The sequence below is a fragment of the Leopardus geoffroyi genome, chromosome D4 (genome assembly GCF_018350155.1).
Source record: "Leopardus geoffroyi isolate Oge1 chromosome D4, O.geoffroyi_Oge1_pat1.0, whole genome shotgun sequence".
NCBI classification, from domain to species: Eukaryota; Metazoa; Chordata; class Mammalia; order Carnivora; family Felidae; genus Leopardus; species Leopardus geoffroyi.
In genome coordinates this window covers 82,392,571-82,410,098 of record NC_059342.1, presented here as the reverse complement: position 1 = coordinate 82,410,098, position 17,528 = coordinate 82,392,571, and the positions used below count along the sequence as shown (strand labels likewise).

Below are 17,528 nucleotides of genomic sequence, written 5' to 3'. Positions count from 1 at the left end.
ACTGTCAAAGGCATAAAGCACAAGAAAGGCAAGGGGGGGATAGTTTAGATTAAAAAAAATAAAGAGATAGGACAACCAAAAGCATTGCTTGAATTGTCACTGATCTTGGTTAGAAAAAAAAAAACAAACTTATAAAGGACTTCACTGAGTAAACAATTGGGGAAAATCAAATGTGGATTGTGTGTAAGACATTACTGAATCAATGTGGAATTTCTGGATGTGACTACAGTATTATGATTATGTCCTTAGGAGATTCATGTTCAAGTATTTAGGAGTGAAGTATGCTGATGTTTGCTACTGATTTTCCAAAAATAACTTCAAAAAATGTTTTTGGTAAAAAATAAAATGCGTGCAAAAAAAAAAAAAAAGAGGAAAAGAGACATAGAGAGATGGAGAAAGATGTGTGATAACATATTAATTGGTAAAATAGAACAAAAGTTTATGGGTATTGCACCCTAACCTTTTTTTTCAATTTTGCTGTGGATTTGAAAGAATATCAGTAAGGTGGAGGGTAAAGGTCTTTGCTGAATAAATAAATGAATAAAATGGCACTAAAAATAGCCAACTTCTCTGCTTCCTTTCCACCTCTAATACAAAGATCCCCCAAATAAATACTAAAGAACAGTCTACCTTACAGAATATAAAATGTCCTTAAGAGTTCAACCAAGACTATCCAATCATTCTAGCAATAAAAATGCAATCTACCCTGTACTAGTTTTCAACACTGTCATTTATTCTTACCGTATTTCTCTTCCATGACAATGTTACATTAATTTAAGGTAAAGGTTTCCAGATACAGGAGTCAAAACTCACGTACCAGGGTCTGGCCAAAACCAATATAAAACCATGCTCAAGTCTAAGGCTAGTATAAGCTGAGGCAGCTCATGTGTAAGTCGTAACAGAAACCTAATACTCACATGGAGAAGCAGAACAGCAGCGAGAAATGACTGGCCCTGGCAATAGCCAATCTCTTCATCATACACAGAATATGCCTGGAAAAAGAAAAAACACAGGAGGTGTAAATGAATGTAGTCACTCATGGGCCATACTTGCCCTACAGGACTCTGAACATAGGAACCTAGAAGATTCCCACATTCCACTATGGCATTTTGATGGTCAATGAATGATGCAAATATTTCTCTCCAATTGCAATTTTTTCTTTACAATAAATAGAACTGTCACCATGCCACTTCCTGTAGGCCAGGAGTGGGTAAAGTTAAACAAAAATCACTTCAGGACTGAAAAAAGGTTGTTGTAACTCATTGTCTTTGCTCATGCTGTCTCGTCTTCTGTCTAAAAAATATGCTCTTCCTTCAGGCTCCAAGCACTCCATTCTCTGGGGATTCCCTCTCTTCTCTGTACTTCTATGGTACTTGCTATACAAGTACAGTTATTATGCACTTATCATACTGCATTTTATTTTGCTTTGTTTTATTTATCTTTTTTGTGAGAGAGAAAGAGCATGCACTTGCGTGGGCACGTGAACAAGAGCCGGGCAGAGGGAGAGGGAGACAGAGAATCCCAAGCAGGCTCCATGCTCTGGGTGGGGCCCGATGAGGGGCTTGATCTTACCAAGACAGATCATGACCCGAGCCAAAACCAAAGGACACTTAACCGACTAAGCCACCAACCCAAGTACCCCAGACACGGCATTTTAAATGTCCATCTTCTCTACTGAACTGTGAGCTTCTCAGAGGCTGGGGGTGACGTCCTATCCAACCTAGCCAGCACCTCACACCTTCAACCCAGCCAGTCATACAGCAGGCTCTCTCTAAACAATGTTAACTTTACTCATTTTTCTTTCTGGGAAAAAATCTTTTGGCAAAGACACCAAAATACAATCCTTTCCGCAATGCCAGTAATAACTTTTCTGATAAGAGGGACTACTCTGAAACCATTTGTGGGTTCCTTTGGAATTCTTGTATTTTTCTTGGCGGCAGATGATTATTACCCATCTCTTCTGAACACTATCTTTAACAGAATATTGACATCTAACATTCCTTGTGGTTTATTCTTTTTGGTTCTTTGTTTTTCAGTCTTGTTTTTATGATTAATATTTACAGTTCTCATGTAGGCTGTGGTGGAAAGGGAAATTCCTACAGATTGAAAATGCTATTCCCTATTTGACAAGTTTATTTCGGATGAAATTCCCTTTATTCTTCACTTTTTTTTTGGTGACACACTGTCTGTGCATCCCAAGAAAGCAATTCAGAATGAGCATGTTCAGAATAAAGATCAGTTAGCAAAATATGATGTGAATGCTTATTAGATGAAATTAAGTTAATATACACATGCGTTTTACCATTAGCTTTTGGTAAAACTATAGCTTTAGAAATACATTTTATACATATATATGTAATATATATACATATATATATAAATGGTAATTATGCTTTCATAAATTCAAGTAGAATTTCATATAATCTCATTAAATTCCCCATGTCATCAAAGCTTATCCAATGAGAGGGCTACAGAGCAGAAAACACATATACTTTAACAAAGACAAGATATGCAGAGAGCTTGAGAAACAATCTGCTTATATAATAAGGCATCACTTTTCACCTGTCCAATTAGTAAACACTAATAAGTATTAATAATAATTTTTATAAGACTGTGTTACAAGCTAGTGGTAATATATGCCAATACAGCTCCGTAGAAAGCAGTCTGACAATGTCTGTGAAGTCAATTAACAGTTGATTGGTCAAGAAAGAACAGAAGCTTCTGAGTTTGTCAGAGCTGGGCTGAAATCCCACAACTGCTAATGTCTCGGTCTGGACCTTTGGTTCATTACTTATACTTCTTACTTGTAAGAAATGAGACTAATCATAGTATTTGTATCATAGACTTGATGTATTCTCAGCTCTCTCAGGTAAATTGCTCAGCACATGGTTTAATTACTTATGCACTAGAATGAAATGTACTAAAGGTAGAGAATGGAGGGGAGCAGATTTTTCAGGTTCACAGAAAAGCTTGAAGGAATATATACAGATGTGAAAGTACATGACACCTTTGGGAAATGTTTGTAATATAAAATTCTTGAGAGCTGTAATGAAATATGGGGAAGAAAAGGCACTTCATTAATTCATCAACATTTAATGAGTACCTACTATATGTCAACCACTGTGCCAACTGCTACAGATGCTAACATATATAAAGTGATTTCTGCCCTTGAGAACTTCATGGTTCAGGTGGGACATTTGGACACGTAAATCAACTCAGAGTACAACAAGAAGTTCAATGAAGCTGAAGCATAAAATATTTATGAATTAAGCCAGGATAGATTATAAAATGTCTTTAATGCTAATAAGCTAAGGAATCTGGGACCAGGAAATGAACTATGAAATTTTGATAGTGTTCTGTGGGTTATGAGGAAGCAATAAAGGCTTTCCTGGAAGCCCTGAAATCATCCAATCCTGGGGTCAACATGGAGAAAAAAGTAAGTTCGCTATAACTCAAAGGTAGGGAGACTAATGCAAGGCAGCTTTTGTAAAAGCGCTGGCAACATATGACAGAGGCCTGCCCCGTACCAGGCAGTGATTAGAAAGGGAAGTAAAGTGGTGCCTGGGTGGCTCAGTCGGTTAAGCAACCAGCTCTTGACTTCAGCTCAGGTTATGATCTCACAGTAGGTGGGATAGAGTTCAATATCAGGCTCTGTGCTGATACAACGGAGCCAGCTTGAGAGTCTCTCTTCCTCTCTCTCTGCCCCTCCCCCATTTGCATGTGTGCATTTTTTTCTCTCTCTCAAAATAAATGTTCAGAAAGGGAAGTATAGCTATAAGAGACATCAATCCTATCATTTTTGAGAGACAGAGAGACAGAGCAGGAGTGGGGGAGGGGCAGACAGAGAGAGAGACACACACAATCTGAAGCAGGCTCCAGACTTGGAGCTGCCAGCACAGAGCTTGACTTGGGGCTCGAACTCACAAACCATGAAGTCATGACCTGAGCTGAAGTTGGATGCTTAACCAACTGAGCTACCCAGGAACCCCAGACATCAATCTTATCAAACTCAATGTGGCCAAAGGAAAGATCTGAAAACTAACAGAGAAATGACTGTATCTTCAGCAAGATAATGGCATGGAGGGAAAAAGGAAGATGGTTTCTAATTAAAAGAGCCGTAACAACTAAACATATGGATACGGCTGGATTCTGATTCTAACCAAATGTATGAGGACATTTAGGGAAATCTGAATATGGCAGATACTGGATGGTATTGATCAATAATGATGGAAGCTACAGATGAATAATGATCTTATATTTTGAGATGCATAGTGAAGAATTTAGGATCATGATATCTGATATTTGCTTTGAAGTACTTCAGGAAAAAAAGGGATAGATGAAGCAACTGTGGTAATATGTTCATAAACATTAAATCTGGTGGAGGATGTATACAAATTTTATATTTGTATTTAACTTTTATATCTGAAAATTCTTATAATAAAACATGTTTTTAAATGAACTCTATTTTTAGACATTTTTGTTTGATGTACTTTTAACAGACTTTTACATGAAGAACAACTGGCAGCTAGAAGTTCAGGCCTTGAGAGAATGTGGATTTGGGAACATCTGTGCAGTGGTGCTAGCTGAAGCTCTGGGGGTGGAAAGAGTCACCCAGGGAGACAGGGTAGAACTACAGGAACTACTGACTGAGCATCTAGGGGAAGGCCTCTGTTTTAGGGGCAGGTAGAGAGAGAAATGAAATCAAAAGGGAGTTAGCAATGTTGTGAGAGAAGGGAGAGCAAAACCAAGAGGGCGAGAGAGGTCAAGAGCAAAGAGAACTGCAAGGAAGAACACTATGAGATGGAAACTAGAGTGCAGTGAGATAAGGAGGTTGGGGATCAGAGGCAGTGGGCACAGGGTTTCTTTATGGGAAATTTTGCAGTAAGATGAGGCATAGCTGGATGGCTGCTTACGGGGAAGCACAACTGAGAAGGGGCTAAAAAAGGATGATCGGAGAAGAATATTACAAAAGAAATGACAACTTTGGGGAAATTAAAATTAAACCCAAAAAACATTTCTCTAGATCTAACTCCCCTTATAGTTTGAAGCATCTAGTTTATCACTGGAAAAACCTGTCTTTTATTGTTAGCCTGTCCTAAAACTTGTTAGTTGTACTTTCTCAATCAGTAATATATAATAAGTTCCTTAAGGATTCTGTCTCATGCCCCATCTGTATTTCCTACATGGTAGATGCTAACTAGGTATTTAATTAATTTGGGGGGGGGGAGGGGGCGCGGGTGGAGACTAAAGACTAGTTCTAAGGGCAGAGGAAGGTTGAAGAACTCTGGTCCTAGGTCCTCTTTTAGCCTTATGGCTCTGAAGTACCAAAATATTCTGGAAAATGGATTGCTGAAATTGAACACTTCCTTTACAGCTTTCCTGTACAGACTTTTTGACAGACATCAGTATTTCCCACCATTTATTATGCTGCAGTGCTAAAAGTCCACCTCGATAGGCATCAGCACTTCCCACTGTTGGATAGGTCCTAGGTGCCAAGTTCGTAATTTATAATGTGAATACCAAAAAGGAGTTTGCAGTGTTACAGGACGCAGAAGCTCTTAACATAAAACCCACGGCCAAAAATTTAAATGTGGAGCCAGGGGACTGTCATCTGAAAGTCCTGATTGAAAGGGTAAAAGAAACCTAACCAATGTATTTCTAATTGACTTCCTGTTCATTATGAGCGTAAAATTAAAAAGTAACAACACAATTTCAGAAAGTCTACTCTCTTCTTTTTTGCCTTCTTGAATACCAAATGCAAATTACACTTTGTAGTTATCTTTTGTGTAATTTCAAAGAACCAGAATGACCATTCAAAACCAAGGTTTTTTTCTGGATGTGAGATACCTTGCATATTTTATATAAGGAATCTTGTCCATCTCCTCCTGTGTCCTTAAAATAGTCATGGGCTGGGAATGTCCGGTTAATATCCCGGGTGATGGCACTGTCCTGGGGAGACTCCTGTGGAAACATTAGGAAAGAGGTTTAGTAATCAATCATGTACGTACTTGTGTGAGTTTATATAACAAGGTCTTCTCATTTACATGCTTTAAAATACTGCAGGGACATACATACACATATGCATATGCATATGCATGCCCAGAGTTACTACATCTCCAGGCACCAACTGTTCAAGCGAAAGCAAAATCAAATATTAAGAAAAACAATATGGAAGAAAAGCAACCTGCTTACTGTATATACCTCAAGTATACTCCATTTCTGTTGCAAGGAAGTACAGCTGCTGACCTTTCTATTGCAAGAGAGAACATGTAATCAAAATGGACTTCCTATAGGAAAATATTCAAGCTAATCTCAAAAGGAGGTAAAATGCTCCCACTAGAAAAACTGGGTACAAAAACTGCTGCTTTAAATGATCCTTTGGCATGAAGCCCATGTGCCAGGTTCTCAAAAGGAAAAGAGAAGTCCCTTAATTGGGGTTTATCCTAAGGGCAAATGGCATAAAAATGCACCCAAGAGTCTACTCAATAGGAAACTAGACCAGCAAATGTCAAGGGATTCAAGTAGGCTATGGGAAAATATCCTTTCTTTTGCCAGTGGAGAAAACTAAATATATGTCAATAATATCAGCAAACTTTCATACCACATAGCAAGTATCCAGATATTTCTAATAAATTCCCCTTGTTAAATTTTATTTGCTCACATGCTAAAGAACTACAGCTGAGAAACATGACCTTCTATTTTAACAATGCATTGTTTTCATAAGACAATAGACTTGCTTCTCCTTGGTGAGACTACATCATATTCAGCATACCATCCAAGAGCCTGATACTCCTGTTTCAAGATGAAAAATCAAAGTGATATTCTTCTCTTGTCCAGTAATTTCTCCAGTCTTTTAGGTAATCATGTTCCTAGGGCCATAAGTATTTTACAGTTGTGGGATTTGAACTTTACATTTTAAAATTGTATTGAACAAGTTTGACATGTAACACTGTATAAATTTAAGGTGTACAGTGTGTTACTCTGATACATTTATATACTATAATATGATTGCCATTGTATCCATATTTATTACATTACATAATATATTCATTATACTGTTCATCAGGTCTCAATGGTTTATTTACTACTCAGTACAAGTTGTTTTTTTTTTTTTTTTTAAACATTTATTTATTTTTGAGAGACAGAGTGAGACAAAGTGAGACTGGGGGAGGGGCAGAGAGAGAGGGAGACACAGGATTGGAAACAGGCTCCAGGCTCTGAGCTGTCAGCACAGAGCCTGACGCGGGGCTCGAACCCACAGACTGTGAGATCATGACCTGAGCCGAAGTCGGACACTCAACCGACTGAGCCACCCAGGCGCCCCCTCAGTACAAGTTTGTACACTATCATTCTTATGCCCCCAAACTCCATCGACTAACTTTAAAGCCTATGCTCTTTTTTTTAACAAGTAAACTATTTAAACTTTCAAAGACATTGCCAAACTGCTTTTCTAAAGAGCTTTACTGGTATACTACTAGTTTTTAATATGTTATTAGCAGTTAAGGCAACTCAGAACCATGCTGCTCCCTGACAAAAGGACAAAACCCAAGGTGAGACCTGAGACTACAGTAGTTATTGTCTAGTGGCAGCTTCCAGGCTACAGCACACAGAGAGCAACCTGAAACAGAGCTGGGTGGGAAGCGTCTCCCTGAGTTGAATAAAAAGAATATGGAGAGGGCAAAGTAGCTAGAGTTTGTAGATCAGTCTACTGGATAGGAAAAGCTGAAAAGAAAGAGATCTGCAGAGCTATCTAGAGTCATGAATCATGAAATAAAAAGTGATAAACTGGACTTCATCAAAACTTTAAAGCTGTACTATTCAAAAAAGGCCACTGTTAAGAACCTGAAAATGTAAACCTGACCAGGACAAAATGCCTATAAAATCTGATAATGGTGTTGTATCCAGAATACAAAACTTTGAAAAAAGATAAAGAGGCAAAAACAACTGGTTTTAAAAAGGGGGAATGGTGGGCACCTGGGTGGCTCAGTTGAGGTTAACCATCCAGCTCTTGATCTCACGGTTCTTTGTGAGCTTGAACCCTATATCGGGCTCTGTACTATCAGTCCGAAGCCTGCCTGGGATTCTCTCTCTCCCCGTCTCTCTCTTTGCCCCTCCCTTGCTCGTGTGTTCTATCTTCTCTCAAAATAAATAAACGTAAAAAAATAAATAAATAAAAACGGGGTATGGTGGTAGAAGATTGAAGAGATACTTCACAAAAGAAGGCATACAGATGGTGAATAAGCACATGACAAAACTTCAGCATCACTCCTCATTAGAACAATATAGACTGAAACTACAATGAGATCCTACTACATACCTACTAAATGCTAAAATTAAAAAGAACCAAGATACCAAGTACTGGCAAAGGGTGTGAAACAACCGGAACTCCCAAAATTTGCTGGTGGGAATGCAAAATGGTACAAATATTTTAGAAACAGTCTGGAGGGTCATATAAAGTTAAACATATACTTCCCATTAAATTCAGTGATTCTACTCCTAGGTATTTCTCCAAGAGAGATGAAAATATGAATACATGCAAAGACTTGACCTTGAATGTTCATGGCAACTTTATTCATATTAGCCCAAACTGGAAACAATACAAATGTGCTCCAATGGGTAAATGGATAAATAAATTGTGGTACAATCCAGATAGTGGAATACTACTCAGGGGGAAAAACAAAACAAAACAAAACCCATACGTGCAACATGAATGGATCTTCAAAAGCATTTTGTAACTGAGAGGAGCCAGACACAAAAGATTATTTTCCATTAATTCCAAGTGTATGAAATTCTAAAAAAAGGTAAAATTGTACATTATAGAAAGTAGATCGGTGTTTTGAAGAGGCTAGAGTTAAAAGGAGAAAACTGATTATTAAGAGACATGAAAGAACTTTTGGAAGTTTGAATATGGAAATATTACCCCATTACATCTATGGTGGTAGTTAAAATGTATTTAATCATTCACTTAAAATTTGTGTATTTTACTGTGTATAAATTACAAGGTTGATTTTAAATGGAAAAATAAAAAAGGACACCCACACAAATGAAAGAGACCCAAGATGATTCAAGCTCTTCAGATTAAGAAGAATCCTACTTTAGGTAAATATACAGCTAAATGATAAAAATGATGTAAATCCGTATTAACCTAAAGATCTTAAAACAGGGGTATAGCTTAGAGGCACACATAGCCGAGTTTGAAGGTTGGCTCAGTTTCTTAGATGAACAACTTCTATCAGTGTCTGACATGTATACAGAAAAGACTTGATAAAAGTGAAAGGAAGCAATCTCCATCCAGCACTGCTGAGTGCTGGCGCTCTCCTCTGAACCCACACATGTACACTCACCAGTGATATGTGAAATACACACACACACACACACACACACACACACGGTACCTAAAATATATATTTTTATTTTTGTGTATCTTATCCCCCCTATAAAACTATTCACATAGGTATAGAGATTGTGATTTGGTTTTAAATTTTCCACAGAGATTAGCATAATGCAGGGCATACAGTCAGTCAAAGCTTGATAAATATACCTAATAATTTCCACACTCTTCTTTTTAAAAAAATTTTTTTTAATATTTTTGAGAGAGCGAGAGAGTGCACAAGCAGGGGAGGAGCAGAGAGACACAGAATCTGAAGCAGGCGTCAGGCTCCTCAGCACAGAGCCTGACGTGGGCCTTGAACTCACAAACCATGAGACCATGACCGGAGCCGAAGTCGGACACTTCACAGACTCAGCCACCCAGGAGCCCTGAGTCCAAACTCTCCTTTAGGACTGAGCAATGGCAACACTCATGTGGTCTACAGCCCTACCTAAACCAGGATCTCTAATGCTTAGTGTTTAATTCAAGATCCATGTGAATGAGGAACAAACTAAGTCAGGAAAGAACCTTACTAACTGGATAATTTCAAAGACATTCCAACTAAACATCTGAAAAAAACCAAGAATGCTGAAATGACTGGTTCCTTTGTAACTTCCTTGTGTAAAAGGCAGGCAAGAGAAAATAGCAGTCATGAAAAGTAAAACAGAATGAAGACTTTGAATCTTTTAGTCCAAAATGCAAAATAAGTTGAATCATCCTACAATTATTAGGAGAAATGAGAAGGAAAGGGGGTCTAGATCAGAAATATAAGCTATATTATAGTGGATTAAGGACTTTTTTTTCAGCCTATGATCTATGAAGTCTCTTGAACTCAGTTTTAATTTTACCAAACTCACACAATGTGAAACAGCAATGCAGAGAGAACCATAGGCATATAGGGAATTAAGAAATCTTTACCGTTAATAAGTCTCTATCTCATGAATAGCTCAAATAAGCAACAAAGGACTGACTATAAACAGTCTCAGTCTCAGTTCTAAAACTGCAGCATGACAGAAACTTACCTTACCTCTAGCATCATCAAGAGAAAAAAAACGCAATAAACTGGATTTAATTAAAATTTTCTTATAAAATATGCCATTAACATCCAAACTGGCAAGGAGGAATTAACACTTTTACTATTTGCAGATGACATGATTTTATATATAGAAAAATCCCAAAGATTCCAGCAAAAAACTACTAGAACTGATAAGTGAATTCAGTAAAGTTTCAGGACACAAATATCAATGTACAGAGATTTGTTGCACTTCTACGCACTAATAATGAAGCAGCAGAAAGAGAAATTAAGAAAACAGTCCCATTAACGTTGCACCAAAAATAATAAAATACCTATAAAACAGTGATGAAAGAAACTGAAGATGACACAATGAAACAGGGTGCCAGGGTGGCTTAGTCAGTTGAGCATCTGACTCTTGGTTTCGGCTCAGGTCATGATCTCGTGGTTTGTGGGATTGAGCCCTGCGTCCCAAGCCCCTACTTGGGATTCTCTCCCTCCCTCCCTCTCTCTGCCTCTCCCCAGCTTGCATGCACGCTCTCTCTCAAGATGAATAAATAAACTTAAAAAAGAAATGAAAGACATCCCATGCTCATGGACTGGAAGAACAATTTGTAAAAATGTCTATACTGCCCAAATCAATCTGCAGGCTTAATGCAATCCCTATCAAAATACCAACAGCACTTTCAACAGAACTAGAACAAATAATCCTAAAACTTGTATGAAACCACAAAAGACCCCAAATAGCCAAGGCAATCTTGAAAAAGAAAACAAAACTAGAGGTATCGCATTTCTAGACTTCAAATTATACCACTAAGCTATAATCATTGAGACAGTATGGTACTGGTACACAAACAGACACATAGATCAATGGAACAAAATGAAAATCCAGAAATAAACCCATAACTATATGGTCAATTAATCCTTGACAAAGGAGGAATGTACATACAATGGGAAAAAGACTGTCTCCTCTTCAAAAAATGGTATTGGGAAAACTGGAGAGCAATATGCAAAAGAATGAATCTAGACCACTTTCTTATACCATATACAAAAATAAACTCAAAATAGAGCAAGGACCTAAATATGAGACCTGAAACAATAAAAATCCTAGAAGAAAGCACAGGCAGTAATTTCTCTGATACTGGCCATAGCAACATTTTTCTAGGTATGTCTCCCAAGGCAAGGGAAATAAAAGCAAAAATAAACTATTGGGACTACACCAAAATAAAAACCTTTTGTACAGTGAAGGAAACAATCAACAAAACAAAAGACAACCTACTGAATGGGAGAAGATATTTGTAAATGACATATCCAATAAAGGGTTAATATCCAAATATATAAAGTACTGATACGTCAGAGAAAGACAAATATCATATGATTTTGGAATTTAAGAAACAAAACAGATAAATACAGAGAGGGAGGTAAACCGTAAGAGACTCTTAAATACAGAGAACAAACTGAGGGTTGCTGGAGGGGTATTGGGTGGGGGGATGGGCTACATTGGTGACAGACATTAAGAAGGGCACTTGTTGGGGCACCTGGGTAGCTCAGTCGGTTGAGCGTCCTTTAGCTCAGGTCACAATCTCACAGCTTGTGAGTTCGAGCCCTGCATCGGTCTCTGTGCTGACAGCTTGGAGCCTGGAGCCTGCTTCAGATTCTGTGTCTCCCTCTCTCTCCCCTTAACCCACTCTCAAAAATAAATAAACATTAAAAAAAATAAAAAAAGAAGGGCACTTGTTGGGAAAAGCACTGGGTATTATATGGAAGTGATGAATCACTAAATTCTCCTGAATTATGATACTATATGTTAATTTGGATTTAAATAAATACATACATAAATAAAAGAACTGATATGACTCAACACTCAAAAAAATGAATAAAATATTAAAAATGGGCAGGAGACACCTGGGTGGCTCAGTGAGTTGAGCATCTAGCTTTAGTACAGGTCACAATCTTATGGTGAGTCTAAGCCCCACACTGGGCTTGCTGCTGGTCAGCACAGGGCCCACTTCAGATCCTCTGTCCTTCTCTCTCTGCCCTTCCCCCGCTTGCTGTCTGTCTGTCTGTCTGTCTCTCTCTCTCTCTCTCTCTCTCTCTCTGACTCTCTCTCTCAAAAATAAACAAACATTAAAAAAAAAAAAAAATGGGCAGGGGTCCCTGAGTGGCTCAGTCGGTTAAGCATCTGACTTCGGCTCAGGTCATGATCTCATGGTTCATGAGTTTGAGACCCACATCGGGCTCTGTGTGACAGCTCAAGGCCCCTGAGTGGCTCAGTCGGTTAAGCATCTGATTTCGGTTCAGGTCATGATCTCACGGTTCATGAGTTTGAGACCCACGTCAGGCTCTGTGTGACAGCTCAGAGCCTGGAGCCTGCTTCGGATTCTGTGTGTGTGTCTCTCTCTCTACCCCTCCCTCTCTCAAAAATGAATCAACATTTTTAAAAAGTTTAAAAAAAATGGGCAGGAGACATGAACAGACGTTTCTCCAAAGAAGACATACAGTTGGCTAACAGACATGTGAAAAGATGCTCATCATCAGGGAAATGCAAATCAAAACTACAATGAGAGTGGTGCCTGGATGGCTTAGTCAGGAAAGCATGTGACTCTTGATCTTGGGGGTCATGAGATCGAGCCCCACGTCAGATATAGAGATTACTTAAATAAATACATTTTTTTAAACAAACCCAAAACTACAATGAGATATGACCACATACTTGTCAGAATGGCTAAAATTTAAAAATTTTAAAAAAGGACGCCTGGGTGGCTCAGTTGGTTAAGTGTTTGACTTTGGCTCAGGTCATGATCTCATTGTTCATGGGGGTGAGCCCCACATTGGGCCCTGTGCTGACAGCTTGGAGCCTGGAGCTTGCTTCAGTTTTGTGTCTCCTTCTCTCGCTGCCTCTCTCCTGCTCATGCTCTGTCTCTCAAAATAAATAAACATTAAAAAAAAAAAGATGGAGATAAAATAGTAGCTACTTTCAGTATGAATTCATGCAAAGCACCAAGACATTGCCTGGCATATAGGCATAATAAAAAATAATTTTTTTTTTAAATACAAGAAACAACTGTTGGCGAGGATGTGGAGAAAAAGGAACCCTTGTGCGCTACTGGTGGGAATACAAACTGGTGCAGGCACTGTGGAAAACAACAGTTAAAAATAGAACTACTCAGGGTACCTGGATGGCTCAGTCGGTTAAGTATCTGACTCTTGATTTCAGCTCAGGTTATGATCTCATGGTTGTAGGATCAAGCCCCGTGTTGGGCTCTGTGCTGGGTGTGAAGCCTGCTTGGGATTCTCTCTTTCCCTCTCTCTCAAAATAAATAAATAAACATTAAAAAAACCAGAATTACCCTACCATCCAGAAATCACACTACTAGGCATTTACCCCCCCCCCCCCCGATTACAAGAACACTAATTCAAAGGGATACATGCACTCCTATGTGTACTGCAGCATTATCTACAATAGTCAAATAATGGAAGCAGCCCAAGGGCCTATCAACAGATGAATGGATCAAGAAGGTATGGTGTGTGCATATATATATATATATATATATATATATATATATATATATATGTATGGTGAACACGTGTGCGCGCGCACACACACACACACACACACACACACAGAGGAATATTATTCAGCCATAAAAAAGAATGAAATCTTGACATTTGCAACAACATGGATGGAGCTAGAGTATAATGTTAGGCAAAATAAGTCACAGAAAGACAAATACCATAAGATTTTACTCATATATGGAATTTAAGAAACAAAATAAACAAGCAAAGGATAACCAAAGAGAGACAAGCTAAGAAACAGACTAACTACAGAGAACAAACTGATGGTGACCAGAGGGGAGGTCGGAGGGGCAGATGGGTGAAATAGGTGATGGAGATTAAGAGTACACTTATCATGATGGGCACTGAGTAATGTAAACAATTGCTGGATTACTATATTGTACACTTGAAACTAATACACTGTGTGTTAACCACACTGAAATTGAAATAAAAACTTAATCTAAAAAGAATACAACATGCCAATTAAAAAAGAAATAGGCAAGCAGTACATATATGTGAAAAAAACTAGAATACATCTAGAATGCAAAAAGACAACCTAATAAAACTGACAAAAATTTGAACAGGCACTTCATAAAAGAAAGTATATAAATGGCAAGTAAGAAAATGAAAAGGTTAAGACCACAATGAGATAGCCACCCAAAATGTACCAAAAGAGAATATGTAGTGATAAGAAGGGCTACTTTCTGGAACACTCTGAGACAAGTAATTTAATCAATAAGGATTTGGAAAATCAGAATTATAATTCCAAAGTATTAAAGAAAGATTAACCAAAGCAGCATTAATGCAGTTTCTGGAAAATTTTGGGACTTGAAAGAAAAAAAGGAGACTGAAAACACTAAAATAATGACTAAGATGAATTTCACATTGACAAAGCTTTCCAGATATGATGAACAGACATGATATTGACCTATATTTGGAATTAGCTACAAATTATTCTAAAAGAATTTGTTAATTCTATTCTTGAATTATGTCTCTACTTCTAAAGAGAATTCTTTTAAAGAAAATGTTAGATGAATTTACTCCAAGGAATTCTATGAAACAACAATGAAAGTTCTGAAACATTCTGAGAATGACAGACTGTGGCTTAACACAGCATGAAGGTTAAATAAATTAAATGAAGAGGGGTGCCTGGGTGGCTCAGTCGGTTAAGCCTCTGACTTCGGCTCAGGTGATACCATGGTTTACGGGTTCGAGGCCCGCATCGGGCTCTGTGCTGACAGCTCAGAGCCTGGAGCCTCCTTTGGATTCTGTGTCTCCCCCTCTCTCTGCCCCTCCTCCCTCATGCTCTGTGTCTCTCTCCTTCAAAAAATAAATAAATAAATAAACACACATAAAAAAATTAATTAAATGAAGAATTGAGAGGGACACGGAAAACTTCAAAATACACTATGCCAGTTACTTTAGTCATAGATTGGTGATAAAGGTAACTTGAAGACACAGTTATCAGAGAGCTATGGTTTGGAAATTCAAATGCACACAGGAAAGGAAAGTAACACAAAACTAAAATTATACTATAATTGATCAGTTCTCATCAATCTGGCTTCCTTCACCCATTGACCATGGGAGTCATCAGAGAATTAAGGGGTAAAATGCCCTTTACAGAAGGTAAATCTGAAAATTCACAGGCTGAATTTGAAGTCTTCAAGAATGATAACTACTTACTTAAAATATCTAGTCAACCACTTACTTAAAATATCTAGTCTTAGGAGATATGCTGAAAAATTTGGGAATACATCCATTTGACTTGCCAGAAGCCAAGCTGTACGAAAATGATAAAGAAATTCTAACCTAATGACAAATTTAGTAAGCTCCTGTCAGAATCATTAACTTTGAAAAGATTCTGAAAACAAATCACAGTAATATTATAGATGACTTCTTCCTAAGAGAACACAGCAAAGAGCTGAAAAACAGCCAAACCCAAGGGCTTATAACATTAAGGTTTACATAATGCACAGTGCTTTTACTTCTAAGGAGTTAAGCACAGATGTAACTGAAACAAGGAACTTTCTGGTGCAATACATATTGGGTAATACTACTCATGGCTAAACTGATGAAGTTTAACCAAATACACCCAAAGTTAACCAAATATAAATATTTACAGAGAATAAGATATTACAAGGGTATGTAAGACAGTCATGCTGAGATATAAACCTTAAAAGAGCAAGGAATGGCAAAACGACTATCAGTTGAGATGTGTCCTGAAAATTATCAAAGCTATGGCAGAGATGGGTTTTTTTTTTCCCCCATCAACTGGTTTTGTTTCCACCACTTCATCCTATGAAAAACAGCTTTAATATCCAGAAGAAAACTAAAGCATCATATGATTATGCAGTCTTAACATCTTGCAAACTTTTTTTGTTAACAGCCAGACAGCAAATAATTTTGGCCTTTTGGGTCATCTGGTGTTAAATTTACCCTTTGTAGAGTAAAAGTAGCCATAGATAATACGTAAATAAGCACGCATTTCTGCATTCTAATAACACTTTATTTACAAAAACAAGAAGCATGCTGGATCTGCCTCCCAAGCCACAGTTTGCCAAGGCCTTCTCTAAATATATACTACAGTAATTTTTCATGGGCAATATGAACAGAGAGAAGACTTTTTTTTTTAATGTTTATTTTATTTTTGAGAGAAAGAGAGCATGAGCAGGATAGGGGCAGAGAGAGAGGGAGACACAGGATTGGAAGCAAGCTCCAGGCTCTGAACTGTCAGCACAGAGCCCGATGTGGGACTCGAACCCACGGACTGTGAGATCATGACCTGAGCTGAAGTCGGACACTTAACCGGCTAAGCCACCCAGGCGCCTCCAGAGAGAAGACTTTTGTAGTGATTTTAAATATTTTGTAGTGATATTAAATATACTGTTGATTAATTTCATGTTTTACAGACATTCTGTCACAAACGAGTTGCAATAACTTGAAAGGTATATCCCTTTGAACATATGTGCTTTTTCATGTTATAATCAACATTAAAAATGTTTGCTGCCTTCTCCAAAAGTCTGTATGTTTCTGTATCCCCAGAGTAGTAAAGGTTTAAATGAAATCCTGTAATTATAGTGACTTTTACTGTTTCTTACATTTCAATCAGCAATACCAACAATATGTACAGGTCAGAAATCATAAACATATGCACTGAAACATTCCAGACTGGCTAAAATAAAAAGACAATACTAAATGTTGGTAAGGATATGAAACAACTGGAACTCTCAAATGTTGCGAAGGAGGTATAAAATGACCCAACCACTTTGGTGAATTATGCAGCTGTTACTTGTAAAGTTAAACACACATCTACCCAGATCCAGCAATTCTCCTCCTCAGTATTACACAGGAGAACCAAAAATATACATCCAAGGAAAAAAAAGTCCAAGAATGTTCATAATAACCCCAAATATCCATCAATAGAAAAAGACAAAAAAAATATGGTATAATCATATAACAGAATACAATGCACACTGCTGGAAATAGTTTCATTAAAAATTGTACTCTAGGAGCACCTGGGTAGCTCAGTTGGTTAAGCATCTGACTTCGGGTCAGTTCATGATCTCACAGCTGGTGAGTTCGAGCCCCATG

The 17,528-nt window shown here is 37.8% G+C and overlaps 1 protein-coding gene across 5 annotated transcripts in view; it reads right to left on the bottom strand.

Moving 5' to 3' along the window:
• RABGAP1 (RAB GTPase activating protein 1) overlaps positions 1–17,528 on the bottom strand; it is a 180,730-nt gene that overhangs the window by 34,970 nt on the left and 128,232 nt on the right. For all 5 annotated transcript variants that reach the window (XR_006710416.1, XM_045469812.1, XM_045469814.1 and 2 more), the window contains 2 exons: positions 5,848–5,961; positions 918–992 (listed from right to left, as the gene is read on the bottom strand). Coding sequence is in view for 4 of the 5 variants with exons in the window: in XM_045469812.1 (XP_045325768.1) it covers positions 918–992; positions 5,848–5,961 (189 nt within the window). In the remaining variant the exon portion in view is untranslated. The remainder of the gene's footprint in view (positions 1–917; positions 993–5,847; positions 5,962–17,528) is intronic.